The 12003-nt window shown below is 43.5% G+C and overlaps 1 protein-coding gene across 6 annotated transcripts in view; it reads right to left on the reverse strand.

Moving 5' to 3' along the window:
• Positions 1-243: 243 nt before the first annotated feature.
• STX2 (syntaxin 2) overlaps positions 244-12003 on the reverse strand; it is a 30510-nt gene continuing 18750 nt past the window's right edge. The window contains exons 5-11 of one of the 6 annotated variants that reach the window (XM_045296771.1): positions 11869-11942; positions 11178-11286; positions 10279-10352; positions 10044-10181; positions 8638-8748; positions 6306-6419; positions 2255-2339 (exon numbers count right to left, since the gene is read on the reverse strand). In XM_045296771.1, coding sequence (XP_045152706.1) covers positions 6339-6419; positions 8638-8748; positions 10044-10181; positions 10279-10352; positions 11178-11286; positions 11869-11942 — 587 coding nt within the window. In that variant the 3' untranslated portion in view covers positions 2255-2339; positions 6306-6338. Of the gene's footprint in view, positions 2340-6305; positions 6420-8637; positions 9285-10043; positions 10182-10278; positions 10353-11177; positions 11287-11868; positions 11943-12003 lie in introns of those variants that run through there. The other 5 variants (XM_004709623.2, XM_045296774.1, XM_045296773.1 and 2 more) reach the window with 5 other exon arrangements.

Raw genomic sequence — 12003 nt, forward strand, 5'->3', positions numbered from 1 at the left:
GGCTCCTCAAATGAATGCCACCCTAGAATCTGTCAAAATCCGTGGTCTTCGGATGACGCCCAAAGGGGCTGGATCAGCCTTGAGTGTAAATTGCAGGGCTTCAGGGGGCTTCCTTCATACTTGGTGGCTGACATCTGAGACATGGCCAGCACGTACTTGTAATGTGTAATGACAATGGAAGCATAATTACCAAAACACCTATAATTATTAAGTTATACTACTATACACCATAACAAGCACAGGTAATTTTCTTAGAACAGTTTATTAATGGATATACAATTAAACATCTCTAAAAGTCTTTCCAGAAATGACAAGCCAGAAAGCATTTGATTTTCAGTTCTCAGGGAATGTTTTTTAATATTAACATAAAAAATGAGAAACTAACAAATGGATCTGCAACTATTTTTTAAATTGGATTTCAAAGAGATACATGGAGTCTGGACATACAAACGTGGCATCTGACAACTGACTTGTTTATCATCGAGAAACCAAAGAGCATTTCCATAATTTAAGAATTGTTAAGAAAGTTAGGATCTCGCTAAGACTGAACGTGAAGAAAAAGCAGACGTGTACAGAGGGGTGCTGACCGCATGAAGTCCTTCTACTTGTAGACATAATTATGCAAATGTATAAACGTTACAGAAATACAGTCATGATCTCTACATACTTAAATACCCTTCGAGACAAGTTATATATAGTCAACTTAAACATATTCCTAACAGGCCTTTTAAAAATATGAGACATATGTGAGCTGGCATCTTCCTACAGAAGTTCTGAGTGCACAGGGTTAACCAGCAAGTAAATGAGACATGTGCCTACAGGCTTGACTCTGATGCCATTAAATTTGGCTGGGGGGTTCAGGGGGGTGGCAAAACATGGTGCTGTCACAGAAGGGACACCTCTAAACCGTTCGCTATTATCCACACTTCCAAGCATACATATATCCCTGAGGTTAGCTTTCAGACCTAACCATGTTAACATACAGCTGAATGCATATATAGTAATTTACAAGGGCACAGAATATGTTTGGGATATCCATTACCTATTCAACTAAAATGCTAACAAGTTGCTCTCTTCACAAACATCCACTCACTGGTAAGATTTCATACATTTTTATCAGACTGGAAACAAATCATATTGTTTTACCAAAAAAAAAACGAACAATAAGAACAAGATGCTTATCAGAAACATCTAGAACCTTTGCCAGTTAACTTTTGAACATCAGAATTATCAGGTACATAACAAGATTATTGAAGTGAACTAGAGTTTACTTTTTTTTAATTACTTAATGTCTAGGACTCTGTTCCTTGAGTCCTAAATCTGGGTTTCATCATCAGACTTAATTTCAGAGTCCAGTGGTATAAACAGGAAAACACCAACCTGTTCATTTGTTTAGTGAACAAAAAAGAGACCATTGTCTTTACTGTGCTAACTGACAATTTATTGTCCTGGACAATGAAGCAGGCAGCAAAGGAGCTCAGTACAATATCCAGACTTCTCTGCAGGGACCAGAGAGGGGGTTTAGGAGGTATGGGGGGCTCATATTAACAGAAGGCACTTGAAGAGTTTCCTTGGGGTGCTTTGCAACCACTGCACTTTTTTATGGCAAACGCAAGCCTGGTAAACAACTCTACAGAGATGGCTCTAGGATGATGAGATTTCCTATTTTATTCAAAAGATATATTTTTTAGTATATAAAACAGTCAATTAAGATGGTAATATATTAAACAATTTGTAAACATTTAAGACTATAAGTATCTTACAAAACAGCTTTTGGGATGATGACAGAGATCATCTTTGCAAACAAGAAAGAAACATGGATTAAACAGCACAAAACGGCTCTTAATTAGCTTGCTTGCTGGGAGCAGGGGAGGGAGTCAAGGTTTACACTTGACACCCAATAGTTTCATAATAGAAAGTACTCCTTATTAAACTTCACATGAACATTTTTAACACTGAAGTATGAAAGTGAAAATTAAGATCTTCAGTAATTCCTTATTGTAAGGCCATTGAAGCCAGCTCCACATTGAAACATTTGGGTGGTGTGTTACAGAGCCCAAGGGCACCGACTGAACCCTGACACTCTGCCTCCAATGCTTCCCGGGCTGTGTGTTCTCTTTGCGGTCACTAACAGAAAAGGAATCGCAGCCCAGGCAGAGTGCGTCACAACGCTGAGGACTCGCTCGTGAAATGATAGGATGTGGGTTTGCTGCGGATGTAGCCTGAGTCACCAAGGGTGAACAGCTCTTGGGATGTGGCTGCTATGACAACGTCGTTGCTAGGATAATTCCAAGGATCACAAGCAAAACAATTACACAAATAATAATGAACATCATTTTCTGCAAGATAAAGAAAAAGATTAATTCATTTTGCAGCACACCACAGGAAAGAAATCACCAATATCATTAGTGTCAGTTCCCAACAAAATCCTCCCAGAATTGAAGCAATGGGTCATCCCGGGTTTCAAAACAATACACTCGGAGTGTGCCTTTAAGTGGCACCTGTAGGTGAGTGGCAACAGGTGCAGATAGTTCTTAGGCAGCCTGACTTTAATGAAAGGCTCGAAGCCGTTTGAGGATTTAAAAAGCTACCTGTACCACAAGCCAGTGATATTTCCCCACAAACTTTTTGAAGCCTCTTCCTATCAGCAGACATTGGGACTATCACAGGCTCAGAGCCAGCAGGAAAACCAGGCACATGCACCGTTTGCTTTCCCAGTACACAGAAAAGTGATGTTGACTCGGGTCACACAGGTATGAGGTGAGCACCTGCTTTGGAAAAACGGAGCCAGTAGCCTTTCTGTGCACAGGACTGCTGCAAACCTCCCATTTGTTTAAAAATCAAAAGCACATTGTCTGCACAGCGATGAAGCTACGTGCAATAAAACGAGGTGCGCCTGTAGACGAGGGTGAGTCAAAACGTATTGCTATAAAATCAAAGAAACCTGTATCCAACTGAAATATGAAAGTGAGAAGACCCTGAGGTCATTCGCTGAACAGTGGAGGTGCAGCCCTCCTTTCCAGCACCTTCTTTCTCTCACAACTTTCCAGAGAGGCCCTTTTCCTCCCAGACCTTCATCCCACCGCACTGTCAGAACTAACCATGTCCCTTGCTCAGCACACAACTGCCGCCCACCTGTGCACGCACCCCAGAGCTGCCTCTCCACTACGTCTCTGTTGAGTTCCTGGAACTGCCTGTGAGTGCTCTTCTCAGTTCCTTCGGATCTGAAACGCTGTGCCCTAAATGCATGTGTTTAACAACCATGCTAATGATCCTGATAATATGAGAGTAAGTCAAAAAAGTACTCCTGCTGGGGCTCCAGTTCATGCTTATTCCCAACAAAATGTGTCTAAACTGCATATTCTAACAGTGTGTGGCTACAGACAAGTTCTCCCTGTACAACAACCCTCTTAGTCTTGCTAGGGTGCCGTAAGAAAAATGTTCAATCAAAACAGGTTTCCAAGGAGAGCTGCTGGACCAATTACACTGAAGGCAGAGAGGTCAGATCAGAAGGTTCCGGTGACCATTTGGGGGATTCCACAAGGGACATTTTGATAGACTGTCTCAGAGGACCCAGGACAATCATGGTGAAGAACTTTTAAGGAACACTGGACGCTGCACTGGTGAGGAAAAGGCCAGGAAAGTTGCAATGAGAGCAACTTTTTTCCATCACAGCAATGAACCTGCACACTCTTTGAGGGGAGCAAGACCTGACCTATGAGAATTTCTTTAGGACACCTGACCCCATGCACCCTACAGACCTGGCATTGCCCCCATCGTCCTCTTTGTCCCAGAATGACTTGGAGAACACTGAAAAGGAGCACGACTGCCGTGCTGACACGCGGGCGGCCAGAGGGTACAGGTCCTTCAGGGAAGGAGAAGAGATGGAAACACTGCCTCCCGGAGTGTGTACGCCTGGATGGAGGCTGTGCTGAGAAATGTACTGCCCAGTTTTACTTTCTTTGTTTCTTAGAGATTTCTATGATTCTGGAGCAATACTTTTTTTGACTTACCTTCACAGCTCACATACTTGGGATCCTCCCTAGGGAAACAGTACACCCCTGGGAGTCAGTCCAGTTCCAAGTTCCAAGCTCAGCATTTACCATACATACTTGAGTATAAGCCGACCCGAATCTCCACCGAGCCACCTAATTTTACCACAAAAACTACATTAAAAATGTGCTAAACAACTCGGCTTATACTTGAGTATGTATGGTACTCTATATTAAAGCATGGACAGGTTCCTCCCTCACTGGTCTCCATAGGTGAGGGACTTCAAAAGGTGTGTGGACAAATAGATTTCAAAGATAATGTACTTTCTGCACACATTTTTTTGAAGGCCCCCAGTCTGTGAGCTAAAGGCCATGGGATTATCAGGTGCAGAGTGTGCAGCCCTGAAGGAAGGCACTCAACAAGTATATGCTGAGGGGTGCAGGGATAATGCACCTTCTCAGAAACACCTGTCTAAGAGGCACCAATCACTGACTGCCTTGTGTGCAAAAACATAGGTGTTTGCACCCCGTTCTGTTCTTATGCCTGAGGATCCTTTTAGACTTGTTTGCTTTTGCGGGTCCAAGGAGAATGTGGCCAGCCCGGGCTAGGGCACAGGACGCACAGGCCTTCTCTGACTCCACATCAGAATCAAACAGCATCAGGGAAAAGCCACCCGTTTCCTCCGACCTAAATGAAAATATTCTAATTCTCTCTCTGGTGCAACCACATTCAATTAGCCACATTATGGCTAGTAGGAAACATTAAGAAAAGATTTTATCAAAAGTGATTTCAAACAACAAAAAATGCCCTTATACTGACAAAACTATAATAATTTATGAATTATGAAGGGTTCATGGGGGGGGATGAGCAAATGATATTAAGGGCTAAAGTGGAAGGCAGGTGTTTTGAGATTGATGAGGGCAACAAATGTACATATGTGCTTGACACAATGGATGTATGGATGGACTGTGATGGGAATTGTATGAGCCCTCAATGAAATAATTTTTTAAAACAAGCCCTTATATCGGTGAAGGAAAAGCCATTTTCCCCCCAGTGGGGCTAAGAGGAAAACGGTAAAAAGGCACACCAGCACTTTGCCTAATGACAGCAGAGTGCGTGAGAAGCTCTTTCATTTGTCTCAAGAACTGGTGCTAATCCAGGTGCAATGGTGTGGCTTGAACAGCGTCAGAAGACAAGCGAAGGGTGGTTATGCGTGTCCTCACCACAGACCCTAAGCATAGCAGGCATGCACGCTGGAATACACCCCCAGACTGAAAAGCAGTAGTGACACTTGACTGTCCGATGACTCTTCTGTGTATGAGAGTCTTTCCAGGTGCCCAGGGACTGTCAATTTGGCAGACAAGTGATGGGTTCATCTGGGATTGGTGTCACAATCTAGAGACTGGAGGGGGCATACCATAGTGTCCTCATCTCCCCGGTGATGCCAGACAAATGCCTTCAGAGAAATGGCCTGCTTACTCACATTTACCAAGCCAGCCAGCATTCACTTAAAGCAAAAGGGCTAATACAAAGGGGTTGCATATTAATGCACAATAGAGTCAGAGAGCAAAGACTCAGGCTACTGGTCACACTAACAGAGGGAAAATAGTGATATTCTAAATAAATCAATCACGGTATCTTTTATATTCCAAATCTTAGAATTAATAACCAGCATGCTAACAAAATAACATGTAGTTTCCATTTTAATAAAGAAAACATTCCTAAATAAAACAGATGCTGCCAAATAGAAACAAATCAGACAACGGATTTTAACGTCATGGAAAGTGTTCCAGAGCTTTAGTTCCAACCCCCCACAATTCCACAGTAAAATGAGCAAAGCCATAGTTTTTCTTTTTCCTTCATTTTTTATATGGTTTTATTTGGATACCATTTTATTTTTGAACAAATATGTTTTACAAAGTAACCTGGAGTAGTTGCAATTATTCAAAACGTTAACATCTAAGATATATTTTAAAGTTTTAGTTTTCTAATTAAACATTAATTATCATGGTTGTGGCCCTTCCCTGTAAGTAACTATGCAGAGAGAGAGAGAGAAACGATCTTCTGAGATTACAATCAAAAGACTAAAGAGCTAGCTCTCCCACTGAGGCAACCAGAAGAAGCTTTAAAAGGAAGCTACACGAAAGGCAGCCTCGGTGTAGACCTGAGGTAAGCTCGGAATGCACACACCACCAGAGGGCGCCACCCAACACGCAGAGGGGGCAGCCAAGCTTTTAGTATTCAGTCAATTAATAGGCCAAGTCTGGCTGGTTGAAAGTGTTAATGAGTAAATGAGCTGATTAGTTACTTACTGCCGCGCATGCATACTGCCATCATCTGCACCATCACTTGCCAACTGAGAACCCAATAATTAGAGCAATTACGGCCACCAGAACCACTGACACAGCAACAATTATCCACTTTTTCTGTCAAAGAAAATGCAAACCGATTATGTCATACTTTAGCCCATCGTGCCACCTTGAAGGACATCATTTATTTTTAAATGACCCAGTAGGACTTGTTTCTCCCATCTACATCAAAGGGCTTCAGCTTAACCCTGTTGGGCATTTTTTGGGTGTCCAAAATTAATAAATAAAAGACTTAATTTAAGGTCAGACTATCTACAAACTGCTCGTCTCAGTTTTCTAGTGCCGCTATAATAGACATACCCAAGTGGGTAATTTCAACAAACAAGTGTTTTCTCACGGTCGAGAAAGTGAGAAGTCTTCAGGCAAGGCTCTAGCTCTGGGGGAAAGCTTTCTCTGTGGGCCCTAGAGCAGTGGTTCTCAACCTTCCTAATGCTGCGACCCTTTCATAGTCTCTCATGTGGTGGTGGCCCCCAATCATAAAATTATTTTCGTTGCTACTTCATAACTGTAAGTTTGCTACTATTATGAATCAGCTGACCCCTGTGAAAGGGTCGTTCGTCCCCCAGGGGTCACGACCCACAGGTTGAGAACCGCTGCTCTGGAAGAAGGTCTTTATCTCTGCAGCTTCTGTTTCCTGGTTCCTTGAAGATCTATCTTCCACCCCACCTCCCATCTCTGCTGCCTAATCGGCTCTCTGGATCTCTTATAATAGATTATTAACTCAAAACACACCCCACACTAGTCCTGCCCCGTTAACACAACAGAATACTTATTCCCAGAAGGAATTATAACCACAGGTATTGGTATTAAGATTTCAAACACATATTTTGGGAGGACACAATTCAGCCCATAACACTGCTAGAGAATGCTGGGAAATTAGATTTCTTTGACAGAGAGGAGGGAAATATGGTCATGTTACTTGGATAAATTGCTGATGGAATGAGACAGAGGAGTACAACATGATTTTCATGTATATGGAGCTATCCAGCCAGCTCAGTAAGCTGAGAAAGCAGTTATCTATGTAACGAGTCCTGCACTCTGTGCCCAGCATGTGCTTGCTTGTTTGCCCACCTCGCCAGATTGAACAAGTTTCTCTACACAAGCCCCAGGCTTCCACCTGCCTGAGGTGGTAAAAACAGGGGGCAGTTGGCCAGGGGACCACCAACATCTAGAACAGAATTAGCAGTGGAGCATCGAAGCCTCTAATTAGTAATTAGTAAATCAGCTTTTATAATTCCTGAAAGCAGGCATCATATTTTTTACCACTTTCCACTCTGAATGATGCACAAACTTCAGGTCTAATCAGCAAGGTAGAAATACAGAGACCCCCACCCCACCCCTCCACCCCCACCCCGGAAGACATGCAATGACAAACTCTGGGAACAGGGGTCAGAGGTGGGATCCTGCCCCACACAGGAGAGAAAGAAACAAGGGCGGAGGGCCAGGAGACACAAGGAGAGTCCTGGCCACTGTTTCTTTCCCAAAACCAAAACACATTTTTAGTTATTTTCTTAGAAGATTTTTTTTTTTACTTACAAGATCTTATATTCACACACGACACACTTGAGATTCAGATAATATTAAAAAGCATTTATAAAGCTTAAGTCACAGCTTCTCTGTATACCAAGCAAAGAGGGGTGACTATGTGAAAATCTACCTCAAGTTTTAGAGGAATAACAATAAAATATCTATATCAATCTAAACCAAAAGTCTTAGATTTTAGTCCCAATAACAAAAAACTTCAGTTGGGCTCATCTAACCCTTATTAAAGGTAAAATATGTGGATCCTAAGCAGAAAGGGACCCCTTTTCTTCTGCGGACCTTTTATGTGGGTCTCTCAACTGCACAGCCTCAAGAAAAATTTTATCCAAACAAATGAATTAGCAAATAGCCTATATAAAAAAATTACGAGTTCACATGTATGGTGCAGCCAATAATTTTAAAGGAGAATTTCCAATCCTGTCAGTTTTGTGCCTTCCTCCAAATCCTGGCACAAGAAACAGAGAGCACTGGGCTTTAAGCTTGGCCAAGCGCCAAGAGGGGGAACTGGGTGTGAAGGTGTGATGGGTTAATTACTCAGAGTACACGAAAGGGTTGATAGTCACCGTAATGTGTCTAACAGACTTTTAAAACTAACAGCTTCGGATTTACCATGAAGCCTTGCATGAGAAAGCTTTTATTTCTTCAACTACCTTATAACCAGGTTTACACTGTGCATGACAGCGTGACACCAGACAAAAGGGGGAAATGATACATTCTTAAAAACCAAACTCACCCTTCTTGCTTTGCTCTGATATTTAATAGCTTTTTTAGTTTCTTCTTTAGCATGTTCTACATAGTCTGCAGCATTCATAACGTTTTTTTCTATGTTGTTGATCATTTCACCCTTAAAATAAGAAGTTCCAAACTCAGGAGACATTTTCAAATGACTTGATTAGGTATCTGAAGATAACCACAAAACAGGAGACTTTTCTACAAGCATGAGGCACATGTGATGGGTCCTGAGTGTGTTCACTTCCACACTGACAGAGAGGTAAAAGGTGAGGCTCAAGATAACACACAACACTCAGAATGTATTTTCTATTTTGAAAGGACCTCGGGGAGGGTGGGGTGCGATGCTGGTATTTAAGGCATCTCAGTTAGACACTGAAGTGTGGAAATTCTCTTCCCAGATGAGCACGGCCACAGGAAGGAAGCGTATGCAGGTCAAGCTAACAGTTCAGGGTTATGCACAAACATACAATGTATTTTCTAAGGGGTAAAACATTGTTGCTATTTCTTTAAAATATCAGCAAACTAAACGTAGCCTATGTTTGGCATGACGTAACTGCATGAATGGGCAAGAATGTAAACAGAGGTGACCCCAGTGAAATGGTAGGGAGGAGACACGTTACCTGGTTTCCCGTCCATGACAGACATACTCTGCAGCAGTGAACAGCAAAGCATTGAAGAGTGACGCACAGTCAAAGTGTTCATTCACAAAGGCAGATTTACTGCTAAGTTTCAACTACACATGCATTGGAAGTAGATGAACCGATTGAAACCAATATTGATATGTCTAATAGCAAACCATGAGGCAACGCCAAATGAACAGGATTTTCCTAATGGAGCTTAAAGCAATACATTTGGTACAGAGTAATGAAAATGAAGGTCTATGAGATAATAAAATCTCTGGAACTGCACCACTGTCTTAAGAGTCTGGCTGTCTAATTTGCTTTCATTTGGAATACTTCCTGAAAATAAAAAGCGGGTGGGAGTACCACCTCACTCCCCCATTTCTCACAGCATGGATGGCAAGGGGCCCACCCAAAATTTTTTTAAAAATAGAAATTTTCCATTCCCGCCCCCTCTGTGTGACTGTTGGCTGTATCCTGCAAGCTCATAGCATCTATGTTTTCCACACAGTTTTATGATAAAACTCCCCAGAATAAACAATGGTCTTCAAAAGGCTGGCAACGCATGCAGAGACTGCGTCCTGTGCACGCAGCTGCCTCGCAGACTGCCCTACGGACATGGCTCCGCTTAATTCAGCAGACCGTCTCCAAGGAACTGTCCTTGCTCCCAGTGCTGCAGGGTTTAACACTGCAGTGACACTGAGACCGCCCCCATGCAATCATTTTGCCAGGTAGATAGCGGAGACGAGCAGGAGGGTTCACCCACGAGAGAACGCTACACGATTACCTGAGTCTCAACAAACATAGCCATGTCCATGAACATCTCATGCAGCTCGCGGATACTGGTTTCCAATTTCATAATATCTTTGTGACGTGACTCAATTTCATTGAGAGCCTGTCTTGTGATCTGTGAATCTGATATAATCTTTGGAAAGCACAGGAGAGAGAGAAAGCGTGATGAAGTTATGACGGTTGGGAAGCTGACGGCAAACAGGAGAGACAGGAAGACACAGGGCACTCACATCTGAGGTGAAAATGGAAGGGTTCCCACTCTCCAGCATCTCCTCAAGTTCATCATCGGTCATGGTCTTTCCGGCTGAAAGATGGACAATGAAAACATCCATCGAGTGTTCTAAAATGAGGACTTTTTCAACCAGAAGGCCCCAACTAAAATCTAACTGAGCTGTTAAGATTGTCAATGGTTTTCTATGCCTTCAAATATACTCTCTGAGGCAAGTATTAAGGATGGGGAAAATTCACCTATGACTTAAGAAATCAGGAATAACTGGAAATATTAATGAAAAACTTCATCGTTTTTGCCCAGACCTCAAAGGATTTACCTGTGGTGGTTTCACTGCATTCCAAAACAAAACCCAAGTACGTCTTCAGGAAATACAAGAATATCCAGCACTAAACAAGGTAAAATTCACAGTGCCTGACATGCAAAAACACAAACCCTTAATGAGGAGAAAAGTCAGCCCTGGTGACACTGTGGAATAAACGGGCTGCTCACTGCAAGGTCAGCAGTTCAAACCCACCATCTAACCCACCCCCCGCCACAGCACAGAGGAGAACTGCCCCGTTGGCCTCATCCTGCTCCCACAGAGCGGCTGCTGGTGGGTTTAAACTACCGGCCTTCCAGTTAGAGGCCACGTACTTAGCCACTGTACCTCCAGGGCTCCAAGAACTCTAATAGTAATGGTCACTTGAACCCAATCACCTGGAATTTCCTGCCAGACCTAAATAATCAATAGCTTGAGATGACTCAAGCAGTCTGGGGTGACCCAACCGGCAGGAAATTATGCAAGGTCTTTTGGTGTTATAATATTGGTAAAAGCAAGAATGAACCTACTTTTTTTTTTTTAATGTTAAGTACTCTGAAATGTGTGTTTTAAGTCAGGGAAAGTTCCCCTCCACTCACTTATCTCCAGCTGACGCTGTATGCGCCCTTTGCTTCGCTCCCGAAACAGGGTCTGAGCCTCGTTGTACTCTGTCATGACCTCCACAAACTTCCGGGACAGCACTGAGTGCTAACAACAGAGAAACATCGGGATGAGACGTACAGGGTGGTCGTGTCTTCTACTCAAGGACATTCCACCCCGGAAGCTCAGACTGCCACAGGCTGTCTTCAAAGGGCTTCTCTCCCTGTGGGTCACCACATTTCACACAGCGGATACTCTCACCAGACAGCCCCGCTGTGTGTAAAGGAGGGAACGCCACAGCTTGGGGGCTGGTGGCCACAGGTTCTACAAATAAAATGGGGATCATGCTTGGAACTCCACGGCCACTTTGTTAGGGAGAGTCCAAACATCACCTCCAACCACTCTCCCCATGAGGGCCTGACCCCCAACACTGGCAAGACCTGGGGAATTCTCTGCTCTTCAGAACACAACTCTGCCGGTGGGCTGGAAGCAGGGGTTTTCTTTGTAATATAGGCACGTACACTGTAGCCACCGGTGCTCTTCTGCCACAATGATGACAGGCTAGAAAACCCTGTGGGGCCATTCATCTGCCCCAGGGGTCACCAGAAGACAGCAGTCTACAGCCGTATCCTGAGCCCGCTACTCAACCTTGGGCACTAACGACCTCAGTCTGGAGGGGCCTCAGCAAACCTGCGTCCGTCGTATCCGAAGGTCCACGGATGTCCTGTTCCCACCCTCATCCTGGTCAAAACTCTGTTCAATGGCTAGGAGCAAACAGAAGAGAGTGCCTTTTACGTGACAGGCAAACAAACGGTCTGCAGCCCC

This window comes from Echinops telfairi, unplaced genomic scaffold (assembly GCF_000313985.2).
Source record: "Echinops telfairi isolate 266 unplaced genomic scaffold, ASM31398v2 ScPeMD7_7412;HRSCAF=8450, whole genome shotgun sequence".
Taxonomy (NCBI): domain Eukaryota; kingdom Metazoa; phylum Chordata; class Mammalia; order Afrosoricida; family Tenrecidae; genus Echinops; species Echinops telfairi.